Source organism: Plectropomus leopardus, chromosome 11, assembly GCF_008729295.1.
Source record: "Plectropomus leopardus isolate mb chromosome 11, YSFRI_Pleo_2.0, whole genome shotgun sequence".
Lineage (NCBI taxonomy): Eukaryota > Metazoa > Chordata > Actinopteri > Perciformes > Serranidae > Plectropomus > Plectropomus leopardus.
This window is the reverse complement of record NC_056473.1, coordinates 23128026-23149484: the sequence shown is the minus strand read 5'-3', so window position 1 is coordinate 23149484 and position 21459 is coordinate 23128026. Positions and strand designations below refer to the sequence as shown.

The 21459-nt window shown below is 41.3% G+C and overlaps 1 protein-coding gene across 5 annotated transcripts in view; it reads left to right on the top strand.

Moving 5' to 3' along the window:
- The window catches only part of LOC121950414 (serine/threonine-protein kinase BRSK2), a 197122-nt gene that overhangs the window by 145536 nt on the left and 30127 nt on the right, over nucleotides 1–21459 (top strand). For all 5 annotated transcript variants that reach the window (XM_042496407.1, XM_042496408.1, XM_042496404.1 and 2 more), the window contains exons 5-8: nucleotides 9545–9661; nucleotides 15121–15154; nucleotides 15259–15327; nucleotides 17373–17519. In XM_042496407.1, coding sequence (XP_042352341.1) covers nucleotides 9545–9661; nucleotides 15121–15154; nucleotides 15259–15327; nucleotides 17373–17519 — 367 coding nt within the window. The remainder of the gene's footprint in view (nucleotides 1–9544; nucleotides 9662–15120; nucleotides 15155–15258; nucleotides 15328–17372; nucleotides 17520–21459) is intronic.

Sequence of the window (21459 nt, the reverse complement as noted above, 5' to 3'; positions counted from 1 at the left end):
CATGGGAAAGGAATCGTCAGTGAGAAATATTTAGAATGAATGCTGAGGCAGTGAAAGAACATCTTCATTGTATGCTCTTACAAATCCAATGTCAAACTATTCTCCTCCCTCATCCTCATGAAAACATGTCTAGTGTTTGGATATTATTAGTTAAGTCTGCCAATGTGAGATCTGCAGTATGACTCAGATACAGAATTAGACTGACAGACTGGCTAGAACAGAGATGAGGACGCAGCCCACATAATGATATGATATGTAATTGATCTTTGTGTAAATGTCTCTTTCAGTCCCTCTACAGGGATGTCAAAGGTCAGGAACAGCTAAAGAACAGCTCTCGTGTTGTTTTGGATTCAGTTTGTTGCTCAAGGTCACAACAGCATAGTCAAAGATGTGGCATAATATTGCAGGCAATTCACTTCCTTGTTTACCTGAGAGGGAATCCCCAAAACAGCTCTAGTTGCATCTTGTCAGTTTTGACATCCAACAAAATCCACATCTGCTACAGTGTGCACTCTCCAGAGAAGTCGATGTGGCTGTCTGCCATAACAGCAAACACCCAACGGAGACACAGTTTGATTGAGAGAAGTAAAGTGTATTTTCTTTGAACACTCCACAAGCTGCTTGTGTCCTTTTTTTCTTTTTGTACCCATCTTTTGAATGAACAGATGATGAGAGGTTAATTTGAATGGCATTTGTCATTATCTACACAGTTGGCTACCTTTTTACTACACTCAAACTTGCCATAGAAAGCACAGTACAGTCTGGTTTCCTGTGATAAATCTAATGCACAATGTTTCTATTCCCATGTGAGCAATGAAGGTGTATTGTATTGATTTTTTTTTTGCAGTGTTTCTGAAGCTGCAGTGAGATTATACTCAGGATAGGAGGTCAAGTAAGCCAGTGCTGACAACATACACACCCCTATATCACTCCCCAGTCATTTTGTCCACCCATTCCCATCACTCCACTTCTCATATGATATACCAGCAAAGATTTATTTCACCCACGTTTGCATGGACATGAGTAAACACACTTACAACTAATCCACAGAAAATGAAGCATGATTTCTTCCCGACAACAACACACCCTGTCCTCTCTTTCCCCCCTGTTCTGTTTTTTTTAGTAATGACTTTGGTCTTTCCTCTTGTAACCCAGTTAACAACCTCTATGTCAGTGTGTTCAATACAAAGTAAGTGTGTGTGGGTAAGCGATAAAGACTATCTGTCACATAAAGTGGCTCGAAGCATCCCCCCTAGAAAGACAGAGATTGTTAATGCACCTTTGAAGGGAACCCCGTTCCTAAAACTCATAGCTACATCGTACATGCACACACACACACACACACACACACACACACACACACACACACACACACACACACACACACACACACACACACACACACACACACACACACACACACACTTAGGTATCCTTGTATCCATGGCACTGATCATTACTGCCACCTACACGTGCACAAACAAACACCTGGTTCAGAAGTCACATTAAACCCACGCAGTGGCATAATCATGCACATCATCCAAATCCTCCTCTCTCACTTTGTGTCTCCCACTCTCCCTCCATCATTAGCTGCTTTATTTCTTTCTTCTAGGGGCTCAGAGAGCCACGTGCAAATAAATAATGTCGGTCTTCTTGTGTCTTCCACCAGTTATTTTCCATAACACACAGATGAATACTGTAAAAAAATCTGTTAATAGCCTGGACTGTTATTTGCTTAAATCACTAAAACCAACAGATTTATATTTGGGACAGGCGTTTATATGGGACGGGCTTTAATTACTTTTACAAAACTATTGCTTAGCAAAGATGGAAATACAATCAAATTGTTTACTTAAACCTCTTTCTTTACATCTCAAGTTTATATTTTTATGTGTGATCTAAGCAGATAACTGCATTATATTTAGCGGGTAGTCAACAGCCTGGTTTTATACATCCAAAGAACTTCTATTGCAACCAGACCAGGCTTCAAATTGAGACAGGCTTTTATTTGTTAAATGTTAAATGTGTAGCCACATCCGACTAGTAAAACAGGGTAGGCATTTAACTGGGACAGGCTTAGATTTCAAGTTTTACAGTAACTATGTTACTAGGAAGCTGCTTTAGCCTGGCATCCACATATAGATTTTATCTTTTGCAAGATGCAACAAAACAATTATTTATTTGGAGACTTGGATCATTTTGACAAAATAAGCATATTCTATTATTATTTTCCCAATCTATAACACAGAGTATAGTTCACTTTGGAATCAGTGCATGGTACAGTTGTCTTTCAGTTAGCTTGGCTATTTAAAAATGACAGGTATGTGCAGGATGTCCTGTGTTGCGCTAGTGGCAATTCTTTTTGACTAATTAGTTGTCTGCACTGTTTTCACTCCACCCTCTAGTATTTTCTCAGCTTGCTTGGTACCTCGACTGAGGTGGTACTAAAAAAAAGTGCCAGGTCGAGTTAAAAAAAAGAATGAATTGACATGGCTTTACTGTCTCACTGTTTCGTCTCCTTTCACTCAGTATTTTTTTTATCCAGCTGTTTTTATCAATTATAAATGTATTTATATTATAACTTGTGCACTAAAAAAGAGGTAAAACACCAGAATGGAAGTTGACATATTTCCTGAAAGTTTATACATTGAGCTTTGGCGTAAAAGTTGCTGTATCACTAAAACAAAAATGAGACAGGCTTGGCCAATAAGGACCAATAAGTAACCTTCCTCAAATCAATACTTGAAACAAGCTAAGATGCAATATTTGCATCATGTTTTCCACATTATTTTCCATTGTTTCAGGATTGAGTGATGATTTTTAATTTTTATTTTAATACACGCTCTTCTTCTACAATGGCACCAGACTGGAAACAAGCACCAGCTGTTTGTGTTAATGCACCCAACTTCTCATATTAGCATAAAGGTGGATGGAAAAGCACCACACAACTTTGTTTGTCATCTTTTTTTCATCTATTATAATCTTTGTACAACCTGCAGCTCATTTTAAGCCTTTTGTCATTCTCCATCCTCTGTGCGTCTATTCCTCTGTCTATAGCAGCTCATGCCCTTGTGGTTTGTTGATATTCTTAGCAGAGTTTCCCCCCGATGACAGTCTGTCTGTCTGTCTGTCTGCATCCCTGAAGAAAGCCTGTACTTATAACCTATCATCATTACAGCTGATGGTTGCTAACAACACAGAATGAAAATCTCGTCTCTCTCCTTGTCTTTTGAAATTTTCTGACATTTTACTCTCCTGCAGACACAGTTAAAGCATCGAGGTGTAACTGGGTGAGAAGAGGGAAGTTGCTGTTGAGCGGAGGTGAAATGGAAAAATGGGTTAAATGGATATGGAAAATGGAGCCAGAGGAGGGAGAACAGAAGTAGTAGGTTTGTTTACGGTGTTTAATTTAGGGCGAATGGGCTGGTGGTTGTAAGAGGGAGTAAAGCAAGGTGAGACGGCTGGTTTAATGAGGGAAGTTAGGCATGGGTTAAATGAAAGTTAAAGTAAAAGTGGGTTTACCAACAGATTATGTGGATGATGGAGATGAAAAACAAAAAATGAAGGTATTGATAAAGAGTATACATTTTTTTTTATTTTTGAACAGGCACAATAGGTATTTTTAAGATGAATCATGCACCAACATAGCTGTATTGGATGTCTGATGCGGCTGTGGGTTTTTATTATCCCATGCCACTCCTTCACTCCAATGCTTTTCTGACAGCATGTCTGTTTATTCTGCCTTGAAGGTCTGCTGCTCATCCTATCTTCCTCAGTCAAACTCTTCTGGATTAAGAGCAAACGCTGGGTTGCACACAAAGATTTGGCACAACAAAGCAAATAGTTTGTTTATTACAAAACTAGCCATCACTGTAATCCCACTTTCTACTCACTGCATTACATGCAACAATGCATTAGTTCCCCAGTGTTGCTCAAAAACCCCTAGAGAAATAGATAGAAATGCCCCAGATGGCACAAAATGGAATGCTCTTGTAACCAGTCACTAGAGAGGCAAATCTGGTGTGTAAAAAAGATAGCTTTGTGCCTAACTCTCTATTCTAATCCAGTTTAAATGCAAATGATATGAGAGGAGACTGCTGAAATGTGTAGGAGACAAGTATAAAGAGGCACTAGGTATTGTGCTTCAGCTATACATGTGAACATCAAAGGTCCTCATGAGGATGTGAGATCAAATGTGACCACTGGTGGTATGATGGAAAAAATGCTTCCACTTTGGCACTTACAGAAAAACAAAACAAGTTGCACATTAAATTGTTATTTAATTGACTCATTACAATTCATATATAAAGAGACCAGTGTGTAGGATTTAGGGGGATTTATTGGCAGAAATGGAATATAATAAGTGTGTTTTTCTTTAGTGTATTGTCACCTAAAAGAGGAATTGTTGTACTTTTGTAACCGTAGAATAAGCTGATTCTATCCACATAGGGTTTGGGTCGTTATTCGCAAAGTCTGCCATGTTGCACCACCAAGTTTCTACAGTAGCCCACAATGGACAAACCAAACACCGACTCTAAATAGGGCCATATGTGTTTCTGCACTGGCCACAGTAGAAAGCAGTCCCACTTTGACGAACCAAACACAGTTTTAAAATGAAACTGCTTTTTTTCCTGTGTATTTATTGGTTTAAATCACCAGCTTTGTTTATTTTGGAGAGGAAGAGACCTCTGCGGATAATTTGGCTCCTTATAAAACCTCCTGAACAATGAACAGTAAAGTAATCCTAACTGGGAGTCCATGCTTGACACATGGGAAAAGTTTAGGCTGGTTTCAATCTGCAGTTCTCACCGCTTGATGCCAATAAATCATTCACATCATTCTAATTTAAAGGAAATCTCTGTAGATACTGTGTGTTGTTAAAAGTTGACAAGACATTTGTACAATAATCGGAGCATGGGCAATGAATGAATATAACAGACACTTGTTTTGTGATCAGTTTGTTTTTATTGTAACTATTTTTAAGCATTTTGAGCCCCTAAATATATTATTGTAATTACTGTCACAAGGATCGGTGATTATATGAGACAACACCATAAAATGGTGTATATTGGAGTTGACAGGGGACTGCAAATTATCATAAACTAGACTTATTAGATATGTCACATATGTTGCTTATCATGCAGTTTAACTACATTTAACTGAATTGTTTTGTTAAATAGTCAAAAAGTAGATACACTAAATAATCACTGACTCTGGATGCAGCTTTGAGTAATTTCTTCATGGTGCTGTTACGATAGCTAAGACGTGAATGTGTAGTGAAGGGCTTGTGTGGGTCTTTTTAACAAGTTTGCTTTCCAAAAGGGCTGAATATAAACCCATTTATGTACATATAACATCATGTGAGTACCTTGCACACACCTGGCCTTGATCAGATTTAGTTTTAATGGGATATTAACTTGGCTGCTTTGAAGAAGAAAATGATATTAACTAAAGACGCAGCAAAACACATTCACCAATCGCTTGCTTTAAGCAAAAATGGAAAAAACAGACCAATTCCATTAGACAGCAAAAAAAGAGGGGGGAAAAGACAACTTTATCTTTCTCATGCCTCATTGCTCTTAATACACAATTAACCCCATTGGCTAATGAACGATTGCGCCCAGCACATCTAAGTCAGCAGTCAGAATGTTGTCCCTTTCTGCTAATGTGATAGAATATTAGCCTAAAGCGTTTTTTGTGAATGTGCTTGGTCTCTCTCTCTCTCTCTCTAATTGGGTCAACAGAAGCCTAAAAAGAAGTTTAAGAGGAAAAAAGAAAGATAGAAAGAGGAGGATGACACAGAGGTGCGCCAGAGGCTAAATGGGTGCATTTCAGCTCCCAACGTTGGTTAAAAAACCCTCTTCAGCTAACAAAAATGGTACCGGCATAGATTTAACACTTCATGAAAATGCAAAAACAGGTGTTCTACTTCCTAGGCATGTTAAAATGTAGAAAAGATGCATTTGAGCCATTAGTGTTAGTTTCAAGTGTTCCAGTTTGGCTAATTAGCACCACATATCTTGGTGCGATAACACAGGCTTAACAAGAGACGATATTAAATGTGGCGAATGTCAAATGTGTCACTATGGGGAAAGTATATTTTCCTTGGGCTGGAGAATTTAGTAGGAAAACTGCTCGTCACCATAAATATGTCTGGGATATTATAGGGATGTGAGCCCCAAGAGGACAGACCCAACCTTCTGTAAAACAGAACATATCAGCATGATACGTGCACATGATCACAGGCAATTAAGAGCTTGGTGTTAAATTGCAAGAAACATGTCTAACAGCCCCACTGGGGTGTAAACCTTGCTCAAACAGCATGTAGACATGCATGTGTGCCTTGTAAATTACACTGATCCGCATCGTAAGAGCTTAGCGCATGGTGAGAGGCCTGTACCACAGATCAAGGTAGAGTAAATAGAGATATATGCAAAGATATATAATGAATGACAATAACTGGCCTTGGTCCTTTCTTTGATGTTTTTATTTTGTTCTATATGGGCCAAGCACAGCATTATCATTTATATTCTTTTATACCTGCTCAAAGCACCTGCACAAAAATATCTACTCATAACATTAAGAGTATTTTATTTTTTAAAAAAAGCATCCCTCCAAGACTTGCTTGTGGTGCACAGCTTCCAAATCTCCGGAAAGATAAACTGCAGTTACATTCGAGCTCATTGCAGCTGTTGGATTTCGTTTACTAGCTTCTCCTCCTGTATGACATATGAGTGCAACACAGAGATATCTGTGCTGCAAGGCCTGCTGTGTGAGCAAGATTACAGTTGCAAAGTGCAGCCTAATGTGTCAGAGAGGCAGTTTAATGTCCTATTATGGATACCAAGGTCCTGACAACCAATAAAGCACCCAGATGCAATTTGTCCCCTTGATGCTGTCGGTGGATAAATACGCTGTTGCCTTCTTTCTTGTGCAGATCAGTCTCTTGACGCTCCGCTCTTTGTGTTTTACATGTGATAGGCCTGTGATTACACAGTGTTAATGCTGGGTTTATGGACCTTTTAGGTGATGATATAGTGTGCATTTTTGCATCTGACAGTTGGAGAGTACTTAGATATTTATGACTCAGTTGAGGCTGTGATTGGGGTCTTTTAGGATCGGCAGGTTATCTCCCCCATAGTAAATGTTTGCAAACTGTCTTACACACAAGGCACGATCAGCGATGTCATTGCCGTTGCTTTAGTCACTGATGTCATGCCAAATTATTTACTGTCCCTCTGGCCCTGTCTTCTGGTCCCCGTGTCTACAAAGCTACAATTTGACCTTCTGTCATGTTTAAACTCAAGTCACAATTGATTTGTAACTTTCAGCTGTCTGAAACATTTAGTTGCCGGGAGAGGCATTATCTTTTAAAGCATTATTTAATCAGGCATGTTGACGAAGACGCCTGGTGGAACAGAGGGAGACGCCTAGTACAACCTCACACTGGTGGCTCTCAGCAGTTCGGTAAATGTTTGTTCCTCCCTCGTGTGCTTTGACGGTATTAGTTAAAAGACTAACTCTCGGGCTCCTGACATCACTGCCAAATGATGGTTGGTTGTGTGAATTGATAAAGGTTTTAGCCTGGGGAGAACTGTTTTAGATGCTATCTGTGTTTTATTTCAATTATAGCAGGGATCACAGAGACTGCCAGCGTGATAACAAACCAGCTGACAGCTAATCCCTCAGGACAGGGAAAACGAGTTGTACAGCAGCTGATGTCATCTAAGGTTATACGTCCATTGTGATGAGGCGCTTTTCAAAGGCAGATGCATCCAGTTATTGCTTCTCTCCCCTTCCTATCATTAGTCTAAAGAGAAGATGAAAGTCTAGTTCATGACATACTGACAGCCTCGTGGCTGTATAATTCTCCACCTGATTACAAAAAGCATACAGGGAGGTAAGCAAGTACACACATACTGTCTGGTAGAATGTACACTTAACAAAAAACTTTTTTTTTCACAAAGATCTAAGATGGTCAAAATAAAAGGCCATGCTACCATGCTGTGTAGTTTGATTATAACACACAGATGTTACAAGTTTTGATGGAGCGTGCCATTGGCATGCTGACTGTACAAATGTCCATGCCCATAAACTTAATGTTCATTTCTCTACCAAAAGATGCCTCTAGTGTCATTTCTCAGAATTTGACACACTGCACAAAGTGATTACAATGACAAACTGCTGTCAAGACCCTGGTAAGAATGACATGTATGCAGATGGCGGATTATGCAGAAATCTTGTGGTTGTGCGATGAAATTGTTGCATCAGCTATCCGAGTGGCTGGCCTCAGACAAGCTTGCAGGATGTGAAGGTCAAGAGCAGGTGTGGTTACATGTGGTCTGCAGTTGTGAGGCCAGTTAGATGCACTGCCAAATTAAAAGAAACAACATTGGAGACAGCTTATGGTGGTGATATGAACATTCAGTACACAGGTAACAGCTCAGGTGGACATTTCTGCAGTTTGCATGCAAATGGCACGCTCCCTCAAAACTAGTTACATGTGTTGCATTGCTTTTTGTGATCAAACTGCACATTTTATAGTGGCCTTTGGTTGTGACCATCCCAAGGCACACCTGTGAAGTAATGATGCTGTTCAATCAGAATCTTGATATGCCACACCAGGCAGGTGGATGATTTTTTTTTTGAAAGGATAAGTGCTCAGTAACACACATTTTAACATATTTGCGACCAAAACTTAAATATTTACTGAGTGCATAGAAACAATGTAGATTTTTAACCTAAACTTGTGTCAAATGTGAGAGAAAACCCAGAAGTGTTGCTTTAAAAATCTGTTCAGTTTGGAAAAGGAGAGATGAATAGATATCAGTATATGTGCACGTGGTGCTTCCCTCAGCCACTTTAGACATCACAAGAACAGCGCAGTGTGACGTGTTACAATCCACGACCTCACAAGAGATGTTAAATGTACAATAACGCACTAATGCTACTCTGCTTTTGAACATTCACTCATCAAAAGTGAGATTTTAACCTCCGACACAGCAACAGCATACGTTATCTGGGAAAGATCTTCCTCTCAATGGTCTTTTTTGAGGAGGGAGATGATGTCCGCAGGTTATAATCCCCCTCACTGTGCTTAGCGGTAATGAATAGCAGCTAATGAACACCACCTCTGCGGCAGGCTCCCCTTGATGCCCTCTGCTCAGCCTGTTTGCTGGTGGCTGTCTGGGAGATGAGAGGATGGGGATGGTGGGGGCAAAGAGGAAGGGAAACAGAAGGAGAGAAGGACACAGCAGGGGGCTGTCACACCTCGTACCAGCCCGGCGCTGAGGTGGGAGCCCCCTAGTTTCAGCATGGACGGATCAAAGAGAGAGGTGTTGAAGGAAGGAGAAGGGCGATTGGTAACAGGTTAAGAAGTTGCGTTGTTCACAGTCGCCTGCACGGATGTTGATCCAAGCTTTATCTGCAGGTGTTTGATACCTTGCAAGCGCACCTTTAGTTTCTCCTCACTTTCACTTGTTTATCAAATGTATGATGAGCTCTTTCATGTTTCATTAAGTGTTTTATGTTTCTGTCTCTTCAGCCACAGGGATCTGAAGCCTGAGAACCTGTTGCTAGATGAAAAGAACAACATAAGGATAGCAGACTTCGGCATGGCTTCGCTTCAGGTTGGAGACAGTCTGCTGGAAACCAGCTGCGGGTAAGCGATATAGAAATCACAGTGATGCACACTTTCTAATGCAATGTCTGACTCACATCCTCTGCAGTTGAAATTTAGATGACTCTAAGAATGTCCTGGAGGTAAAAAATAGGTCATAGTTGGAGGGCGCATGGAGTTGCTGGGATGCAACAGAGAGAGACGGAGTGGAGAGTGGAGAAGCAATAGAGGATGATGAGTGGAGCTATCAAGCCCTCTGCGAGGTGCCGTGTTCTCAAAGCCTGTGTTATCGTGTGGTGTTGATCTCTGGAGGAGAGACGGTTGGTGTCTCTCACACAGAGTGCTATCTGGCTGTGAGCGGGGCCAGGGCCACGGCCACACATTACTGCTCTCTGTCTCCTCATATCTGATGCTGGGTTTTTATGATCCGGCAGTCACGACCATGCCAGGCCCATCAATCCTGCAACGACCGTAATGAATTCGCTTGCAGGAAAAGTCACTTTCAAAGTCTTTCGAGTATGGTCATTCATATTGTGTGAGTGTGTTTTATTTAACCCTGAAGCACAGTGAACAGTACACAGAGTCACATTTGTCAATAAAAACAGCAGTTGATGATGGTTTACTTTTAGGTACTGGGTTCATAAACTCAATGACAGCATGGATTAACAGCAAGATTTCACTGCACAGAAGGTTGTTCTCCAGGCAGCTTCATGTCATTTTTACTTTTTACTGAGATTTTCACTGGAATTGAGATGCCAACACAAGAGCACAGCCAATCCTTTGTTTTATTTCTCCACCTAATGAAGTCTTGTATGCCCAGAGTCAAACAGGATTGCTCAGCTAATTGAACTTGTGGCTTTGATCAGTCTTTGTATGCATAGTTCACAAGTTAAAACACTTTCAAACATTGTAGATTTTATGATTTTTAGGGTTTCCTATGAGGATTATGCTTAACCTGGCACATGAGAAAAATAATCAATTTGAAGACTATAGCTGAGGGGGTCACACATGCAATGTCAGACAGCAGGCAGATCAGATTTGTTTCTTATATCAGATCATGATGTAGGACTGCTATTTGCAGGTAATCAGATTGGATTTGTGTGTCCAGACATCACCAACCTATCTGTATGGGGTGTTGTGGTACCAACATAGGCATCAATTACAGTGCAGCAACGCGAGTGACGTGGCTTACAAACTCAGAAGCATGAGGGATGGAGGTCCATCATGTTGTCCTCCAAACGTTTATTTTAGTATCAGTCCACAGGCTGTTGCTCCTCGTGTTGTCCTTTTTAGTGCTCTGCTAATTGCCGTATGTATCTGCTCTGCACTTCAGTCACTCTGGATTTGACATTGAGTGTTATGTTCAAAGACAATTGGAAATCCAAATTTGAGCATCCAGTGTCCAGACTGAGACAGAGCTAATTGAAGTCGCATTTGAAATGACCTCCAAATTTGGTTTGAAACAGTTTTGCACCAATCTTATTTCATGTGGCTTTTTTTGCTATCCAGACTTCCTAATGCTGCATTCCGTTTGTACTGGGCAGTCAGAATTTCAGAATTCCCATTTGGAAATTTTGGAAATTTGGAAAGTTGAAGGAACCTAACCAGCCCCTGACCTTAAACACCAATATGGCTGTGCCTCGCATCAACAGTAGTAAAAGTTGTACAGATGTACTGTTTATTAACACTTCTGTAATACTTGTGTCCCACTAAAACAGTCATACACAAAGTCTATCCATGGACATGTTGCTACAGTGTTTGCATGTGCAAAAACCAGCTTAATGTGTTGTTATCAACCGGTATTGCTAACAAAGGCTAACCTGGTTAGAACTGGTCTTTCTAACAACATCTCGGTTTTCTCCCATGTTGTGCTGGAATGTGATCTAGCCTTCAACTTCAGAGGTAAATAGAAAGCAGCATAAAAATGTGGATATATCAATTGGATACCATCTGCATATGTTAATAATCTGTTTTGCACTTGCAGTCTGAACATGTTGATGTGTGTCATCTGCAGATTTAGAAAATATATGTTGAGTGAGAACGGCAGGTGACAGACTCTAAATCATTCCAGAAATGATTTGGTGGCATTAATATCCCAGTCGATGTAAACCAAGGGGTCTTTTTGTGTTCTGAATGTCTTTGGAAGAATCTTTGCCCTGTGATGACACATGACTCTGCGTGCAGGGCTGGGAGATAGAGAGGCTGCTGTGACATCTGTCTCCAGCTCAGACCTGATTCTGTCCAGATTATACCTCCAAATCAGCAGCAATTGAAATTACACATACTTGAACACACGCAATTCCGCAAACACACATGCACACACAGCGTCGGCAAGGCTTAGTTCATCCCTGACCTCTAGGACCTTTTGTCCTCTGCTTGTTTGGTTGTCTCTGTCTGTCTCTGACTCCCTCTGTATGCACACACACAAGCATGCAGTTGAAACTGTTGCAACATTTTTTTCCAGCAGTAGCGCTATGCCTAAGCTCTCATCACTCATTGGTAGAAATCAAGCCAACTGAGAACCCTGTGCATTGCTATCTGCAAGTAAAATGTGCAGGATTGAGTCATTCTGCAGCCGTGATGACCACGCTGATGTGTTTCCTTTTCCTAGAAAGGCCGCAGAATGCGACAGTTCTTACTCAGCTTTTTGCAGCATCTTGCAGACCAGCTGCATCTATATTTGATTGCATTCTGCTTCCACTCTGAGCATTGCTGCTATACGCATCCAGATTCAAGTGCAATGCATCTGTTTAGTCCCCCCACATACATTTGCTAAGTGCTAAAGGTACTTGTTGCTTGTGGGAGCACAGAGCTGTCTCACAGATGCCGGCACAGACTCCCACATAGCCAGCAAAGTAGTACAGTTTTCATTCCGCTCTCAGCTTCGACACTGCATCCCACTGCGTGTGTGCGTCTCATAGAAAGTTTGTGTGTCTTGCTTAACACATGTGAATGTGTCATACACTGCATGTGTGGATATTGATTATTCATGCTCTCCTGACTGTCCCATCTCTAAGCGTAGATATGACAGTTTATAATTAAACACATTTATCTGGACCCCTCTCACCATGCAGCAGTCTGACACAAATGTATTCCATTTGCCACGGGTAATGGAGCTGAGTGAAGATGAGGCTCGCCACAGGTAGAAAAGGGGGAGCCTTGGAGCACATACATAAACACATGTACGTATAGAGATGAGCAGAGGCATTGCCGAGCACATACAACGATGGATCCAGGAATGTGTGTACAACTCCTCTCTCTGTCTGCCCAGCTGCGAGTTCATCAGCGCTTGCTGTTTGTTCACTTCTGTTGCTTTGATTGATGAAAACAAATTATCTTGTAAGCAGTGAGGAGCCACACAAATTTGGTTCAAAGAGATGGATTTTACATGAAGACGAGCTGCATATCTTAGTGTTTTCTCAATACCGCAAGCCCATACGGCTAATTCTCTCATTGCTCCTTGGAACTCATATCTCTTAAACTCACAATATTCTCCTTGCCAACCGTAGGCAATGTACTGTGTATGATCTTGTGGTTAACTTATGAATACTTTTCGTCCAGACATCTCTCTGCAAACAGTCTGACACTGATAGGCCCTTGTAGATAAAGAGAGCTTTTCATGCATCTTTATCCTTTTTGTTTCCCCACTTGAGCCTTGTGCAATCTCAGGTCCTTAACCAAATGTGTTTTCTTTCTGTATGCTGTCCCACTACACTGCTACTTGCTGCCCTCAGAATAATAATGCCAAATTTCTCTGCTCTGTCTGTTAATGGTGTTTATGTGATGGTAGTGGCGTTAGGTTGAGAGAGTAAATGAGCAAGAAAAGACTGATGTTATGTCAACCCACGCACAACTGTTCTTCAAAAGACTACATTTTTCACTCTGGTCGGAAGGAAGTGGCTCTTACAGCTCTCTATTTATCTTCAGTATCCTAGACTATAATCTGAAGTTTTTGTGTGAGCAACAAGGGATTTTTTATCTTGATATATATTTTATGATGTGCGGGGTTTCATATGTGGCTAGAATTTTAATGCGGTAAGCTACAATGCATTAAAATGAATTTTATTTACAACTCTAATTAAGTTAGGCCATTAAATGTAGGTACAACAGCACAACAGGAAATCATGAATACTCATGGATCCTCACCACATGGGTTTGGTAGTTTTAAGAGTCCCACAGTGTGGAGATTAAACATGCATGTGGTTGTATAGGAAGTTTAAAACCTAGCATATGTGGCCATACATGGGAAGTAAGCTGTAGAATTATGGGTCAGAGTAGAGGAGCTCTTCTTAGCATAAAGTGTGGATGATACAGCTGACTTGATTTGGTGTTCTAGTTTTGACAAATTAGGATTCAGCTCAGATGCTTGTATTCTAGTCTTTACCCTCACTCTGTTTGCCACCCAAAGCCCCTGCAAATAATTAGTTTATATTCACGCTGGTTCCAGCTGTGGCTCGTGTGCGGTGGCACTCACGAGGCATAACTAGTGCAAATCTCAGGCTTGTTTTTTATTTTCATTCCCGCTCATCTGCATAATGCACTATGACACTTGCAATCAGGAGGTTCCGTATTTGCATAGGCTCGTGTTTGAGCTTCCCCCGTCGACATGGTGGCAGTGTTTGTTATTGGCCAGTATTTTGACAGCCAGAGGGAGCCGTGCCGTCAGAGCTGGTATTCATGAGCCCACAAGACAACAGCCGAGCTAATGGGCGCCATGTTTACAGACTTCAGATAGTCTCTCATTAGAGCCAAATATCCTGGTGTTGGATTAGACTGAGCCGGAGAAAAAAAGGTGGAGGACGTATCATATCACCAACACAGGCTGAGAGGTTTGGGAAGACAGGTGCCTGATTTGCTTTCTGTTTGCCGTCACATGTAAGTATGTTGAGAAATGAGCAGAGCCCTGCCCAAAATCAGAGAAACAAAGAAACATCCTGAACTGAAAGTGTTATTTGTTTTAGATTAATGCAAAACATGTATTACTATTACCCATTTCTTTTATTTCAAGAGACTGAGTTTGGCAAAGTTTTGCAAAAGTGCCACTGTATGCACAGAGTAAGATGTCACTCCACAGCTTCTCATAGCTAGTGGCTTACAGAGCAGCCGGTGTGAAGTAGCTCCATAAATCTTCATACGATATTGATGTGTCAATCTAGTCATTGGGTTTACTGTCAGCCCATCCAGGTGCAGTAAAGATTAGTGGGGTCTGTTCACTGTCTGCTGTGAGAGGATGCCCTTGAGTGAGCAAGCAGGAGGACATCTAAACACCCTCAGGACGTCTGAACTCCCAAAGCACATCTTGATCTATGCTTACTTGAGACATTTATTGTCTGCCTAAATTGTTCTTTTTACATTTTTATACAATGGTGTTTGACTGTTTAATGTGTGTTGTGTCATGATTGTATAACCCTGACTTTGTCGTACAACAACGCAAGTGAAAAAGTCCTTAAATAACCTAGATTTCATTATTTCTTTGTGTTCTTTCCTCAATTCATTCACAGATCTCCACACTACGCTTGTCCAGAGGTCATCAGGGTAAGTCGTTTTTCACTTAGTCATAATTCTTTTTGCTTTTTTTCATAGTCCGTCATCTATTGTAACCAATCCTAACACCCTGACAAAAACTCTCTTATCCTTAGGGAGAGAAGTATGACGGGAGGAAAGCAGACGTCTGGAGCTGTGGGGTCATTCTTTTTGCCCTGTTGGTGGTGAGTGTCAGCTTGTTTTTTACAAACTGATGGTGATTGGACTGACATACAGATTAGAATTCTCCATACAAATATGGCATAAGACAATTTAACCATAAAGCACTGCCATGGCTATTTTTGCCTCAGCACCAGCAATAGCCATGGTCAGAGGTATTAGTTGCGGATTGTCCATCCGCATGTCAGTACCATTCTCGTGAACACAATATCTGAGGAAGTTTCTTCAAATTTGGCATTTGACAAATGTTCACTTGGAGTCAATTATAAACTGATCAAGGTCGCTGTGACCTCATCTTTATCATTCTTGTGAATGCAGTATCTCAGGAACACCTTGAGTGGGTTGTTCAGATTTGTACAAATGTTTACATGGACTCAACAATGAAATGATTTGTAGGTCAGTGTGATCTTGCATTTGTCTCATTCTCATGAAAGCAATATCTCATGAGTGCTTTGAGAGATACTTTTCGAACTTGGCACAAACACCCACTTGAACTCAACACTGATACTGATTTGGTGACACTAATCTTTGGTACCCATGTTGAAACTGTGCTGATTGTTTAGATCCTCTGTGCTGCCGGGGGGAAGGTATGTGTGAAACATCTACGTTTTCTATGATGTAAACTGTAAGAGCAGCTTGACTGATTGCCAGAACGCAGTAATTCTACTTTCTAGCTGTGGCGGATCAAAAAGTGGAAAGCAAGCGAGCGTTCTGCGCTCTTGCTGTTGACTTGAGGTTGACCTTAATGGAAGGAGAAGATGGCGGGGGCTTGAACCCGCCATGAAGCCTCGAACAAAAACTCAGGGTTCAGGGAGTTAAATTCAAAATCCTTTCATTTAGAAGGTCTTACTGGGAAAAATGTTTCAGAAATGCCCTCAAGCTGAAGTTCTTGCGCAACAGAAAGATCAGAGAATAGAGGCATCTTTTTATTCATTATCCTGTATCCACACACAACGCTGTATCCATAATCAGGTCTATTCTCCAGCTACATTATGTCTGTGGTTCCCCAGCCATGCAGCCCTGAAGCTTTGTTTCATCAACAGCTGTACTGTAGTTCTTACACACTCCTGTTCCATGAATAATTCATACAGCCAAACTGAAAGAAGAGAGCCCAAAATAAATACCAACGCTGACAGGGCGGCTTATGGCCACAGGCCCTGCGTATTTATCTTTGTTTTTGCCTCTTTCTCCCTCACTCAGTCTCTTTCTGTCTCGCGTGTGTGCGTGTGGTGTGTGTACTTGTGTTAAGGACAGTCTCCCTTGTACTCTTGTGTTGCATAAACCTGATGTTTACCGTTGTCTCCATTGCGACTGCTCTTCTCTCGCTCCAAACAAAAGTTTCTTCCCGACGCCTTTTGACTGCAGATGAATTGTCTTTCTCCTGTTTCGTCCCGTCGTCTGGCCGCGAGATAACCATTTGTCTGATTGTGGGAGACACACATACTCCTCAGCAGTTAGGCTGCGCTCAGATCATCTGTTACACAAGCCTGCCCCCCCTCTTTTTTGTCTCCGTCTACCTCTTTTCATTTTTCAGCCCTTCTTTCTGTCTTTCTCACCCCTTTCTTCATTCTCTTGGCGGACGTTGTCATTCATCAAACAGCCACATCTGCGAGGTGTCAGCTCGCTCTGATAAATGACTCTGATGAGAAATTGCTAATTGAACGAGGTAAATGAGAAAGCTGGGTAATTATTAGAAAAGCCCCATTTTCAGCTTACCGCTGTTTATTATTTATTTTGCATCGTGGCTGAAGGCACAGTGCTCTAATTGGAGAGCAGAACAAGTTGAAAAAGCGAGCCTGTTCTTTAAATCGTGCAGGATTTAGACTCAAAATGCAGTTTCGTTTCTTCTGGCGAGCATTGTTAGTCATTCATATTCTTGTTTTTTGGGGGTTTTTTTTGCCCTTGATCGGGTGAAGGCTTATTTTCTGTTCTAATGCTGCCATTAAAACAAGTGCAAACTGTTTCTTCTCTGCTTAGTTTTTCATTCCTACAATCCTCACCATGTCTGTTCCCTGTTCTTGCTCACTGCTTCTTTTCCACATCTCTCCAGGGTGCCCTGCCGTTCGACGACGACAACCTGAGGAATCTGCTAGAGAAGGTGAAGTTGGGAGTTTTTCACATGCCGCACTTCATCCCTCCAGACTGTCAGAACCTCCTCCGTGGCATGATTGAGGTGGATGCCACCAAAAGACTAACGGTCAGTTCAGTTATGACAGTGAATGATAACAAGCTATTTTGGTTATGTTTACATTCCTTTGTGTGCTTTGTGCCTTTAGCTCCAATTTAGGGGAATCTTTATGCTATGACATGCAATGATGTTTTAGACAATTGCTTTCAATTTTGGTCCAACAGTCTGAGGAAGAAAGTCCAGTGTTGGAGAAATTGACCTGGCCAAATGGGAGCAAAATCCCTGCAGCCCAGAGTCTCGCAGAAAGCCTTCCCAAAAGAGTGGAGGCTGGACTCTCGCCCATCAGTGCTTTAGCCTTTGCTGATTGTGATAAACAATCACAGGTGAACACATTAAAATGAACTGCACTGACAGGACTAGAGGTGGTACCACTACTACAGATGGTATTAGATCTTTGGATCATTATGGGGGAAAATATAAAGAAAAAAAATTACAATTTTGGCGCTCCCCCCGCTCCTCTGGGTGGCAATCGTAGGCAGCTGCCTGTGTTTTTTTTTTATAGGACAATCCACCACTGCTTAATGGTTTCAGAGGGAACATTACACCCTTATGTGATTGACAACCATGTGGCTATGAGTCTCAAAAGGATATGCATATACTGCTTTCAAACTTATGTTATCACACAAATATATAAGTATCATCTGAAATACGTTATTGTTTAGCAATATGGAAGATGTCTTTTAATCAAAGACTGTAAAAATGGACGCTGCTTGCATGACGTCACCTGTTGGTTTGTAGACTCACGTTTTGAAGTTTTGCATTTCGGCTGTTGCCATCTTGGTTTTTTGGAGCTATAAGTGACCATATTTGAGCGAGGCACACAGTAATTTTTCACCTCCTTATGCTCAGTTCATACATTCCATGTGAATCCATGAGACCTGAGTTATATCTGTATTGAATATTGCATTTTCACAGTCCACGACTAGTAGTGTTGACTACTAATATTGTAGAAGCAGCAAAATACATTTAGATGTTCTTTGAAAAAGCATCCGTGGAAAAAAAAACTGACACATCGGGTCTGCATAAAGAGAAGAAAATCATTAATCTGCAGATTCACAGCAAGCTGGGAAAACTTGTAATGCTCCAAGGAGAAAGCAAGATGGCAGAGATAAGCATTCAAACTAAAGTGGCTAATAACAACTTGCTGCCAAGCCAACCATTGTCTTTTTATTTGTTTCCTCTTTCCTTCGCTGTTTTGCAAAAGTGTCTGCTTCGCCTCATCCCCAATTCCATTTGAGTTCTTCCTCAAGTGCAAGATGTGAATTCAGGAGAGGACTGCTGTTTGTGTACTCTCCCTCTGCACTGTTTAGTGTACTCATCACAATGCCAGTCCCTCTCTACAGAGCAACTGATCACCTTGGCAAGGCAGCTGGAGGATAGCGCGAGAACAGAGGGATGTGAAGGGCAGAGAGTCCGGATGAGGGGGAGAGAGAGGTGGACAAAGGGAAATGTAAATAATGAAAGTGGCCAGAGATCCAAAAAAAAAAAAGTAGACTTCACACAGAGATGCTGCTGCCCTTTGTTCTTGTCCGCAGAGATATAAGACACACACATTACTGTATCTGCACACACACACGAAAAAAACAAAAACATTTTCACACATGCATGCACTCACACTATCGAGGCTCTCCAGGTGTCTTTGTGAATCAATGCAGTAAACAAAACTCTCTTTTCATACACTTGCCTGTAAGCAAATGCGGTGAGGCCAGCCTTAAGTGGATGCTGATGCTTCATTTCCCCCATGCCTGAGCTATCTTTCACAGTGTCAGAATGACTTTACATAACAGAAATGTGAGAGACACAAGAAAAAAACAGCGAGAGATCAGAAAGCAACAAAGAAAGAGATGCTCATTTGCAGGAGAGTTGACATCCTCAAGGTGCAGCCCTTCAGATTAGCTGTGGTATTGAAATATGAACTTAAAAGACACCACCTCTTTGGTATGCTGTACATATACTATATGCTTTATTTTTCTGTTCTCTCTGCCTGACGAGGACAGGTCACCCTGAGATCCCCCAGATATGTCCAGCAGCCTCCAGCGCTGTCCTCGACAAAAGGGTTACAAACAGATCGCGCTGGCGGGAGAGAATATGCTACCTCTCCGGTGTACGAGGGCTCCAACAGAGCTCTGAGGACATGTTGTAACCTCACTGAATGTCAAATAGCCCTGTTAGATTGAGCATTCTTGGAGTTGCGACCATGGCGACCGCCCAGTCAGATTCGAGACAGGTACACCCGTGGGTGGGAATGACATCATAAGGGAACATGTCATTATTTTTGGCAGGATTATTTTCCATAATGATGTTGACAGTAGTTTGTTGAATCAGATCGATGGGGTAATCAGAGCACAACTACAGCCTGTGTTTCAGTTCTGTCACCTCCTGTTGATTACATTTTGCTAGTAGGTGCACACAAGTACACACACAAAGCCAAGGCCCCTCAGAGTCTTGAGTGGGAGGGCACGTACCAGGGCTTAAGGGGCTTAGTCCAATAAAAGCCTTTCTCTTCATTTCCTGTCTGTGTAGTCACGGGGCCCCGGAGGCAAGTGGGCTAGCCACCTCAACACAGTCATCTCATCTTCAGTATTATTGAAATGAACACAGACACCCTGGAAGGGTCTGCCTCCTTGTGATCCCAGGCTAATGAAGAGGATTGGCTTATTATATTAAAGAGTAGTTCATCACAGATGTATCATACGTTCATGGGGATGGCGCAGATGAAGTGCAGAGGTTGTTGGAATAAAAAGAAAAGGAAGTATATGTGGGGTTTTTGGGCGTCTTACAGAGAAACGACACTGTGTTAATGACGTGAACTCCACTTGAGGCAGCCATGAATGCTACTCTGCTAAGCTAAGCCTTTTAACAGGATTAGTTTATCTGGTGTTACTCTTTTTTCCCACCAGTATTAGAATAATAAACTTCATTTCTAAGATGTTTGCGTTTCAAAGCTAATTTTTAAATCACAGACATGGGAGAACATTGGTAAATTAGTTTAATGTAGCTTTAGCTTTAACTCACCAGCTAGCCTTAAAGGGGGGCTATTATGCTCATTTTAATGTTCATACTTGTATTTTGGGTTTCTACTATAACATGCTTACATCCTCTTATGTGAAAAAAAAATTATAGCATTATTATATTTATCCAAGAGTGTTCTGCCTAGCTGCGCCTCTGCACCGTCTTTGCAGCAAGGAGAATGAATGTAACACAGTATAAAGGTGCTATCTACCGTGAAAAATAACCATTCAAAGCTTTTAAAAACAACAAGATCTGTTCCAGCATATGTTCCAAAATAGGCAAGTAATGAACATCAGCAACCAAGATTACATGTTTGCCTGCTGTCAGCATGCACTTAGATATAGCAGTGCATATAATTTTAGCACTTGCATTGGTACACTGTGAGCAGATCTTTGAACCAGCACAAGCTGACGTCAGCCTTTCTCAAAAGCAGAAAAAATACATTAGAAACCGAGTCTTCAGAGTAGCCTGAAGCCTGAGGTGAGCCTGACAGAAAATAAGGAAGCATAATAGGTCCCATTTGACTTGCTGGAGTACAATCACTTCATTTTTTTCCCTTTGTTTTTAAGTTCTTATAGTGCTGTTTTTGTTGTTGCTGTTCTTGTTTTTTTTTTTTTTTTTAACTAAATCACAGGAAATATGTAGCATTATAATTTTGATTGATGACTGGGACAAGCATACACATGCTTACATGCGTAAATACATATAAATACAATTTTCACGATGAAATGATTTATACAGTGCCTAGAAATAAAAAATATAAAATACCTGAACCCACACTCATACTTGCACCTAGCCACACTGGTATTACCACAGCATCTCCCTCCGCCTGAGTGAAAGCAGCTGGAATTGGTACTGTCACATTTAGAGACTGATTGATGTGATACTGCATTTCAAACCACATCACTTTCAACCCTGTGTGTGATATCAGTCTCTT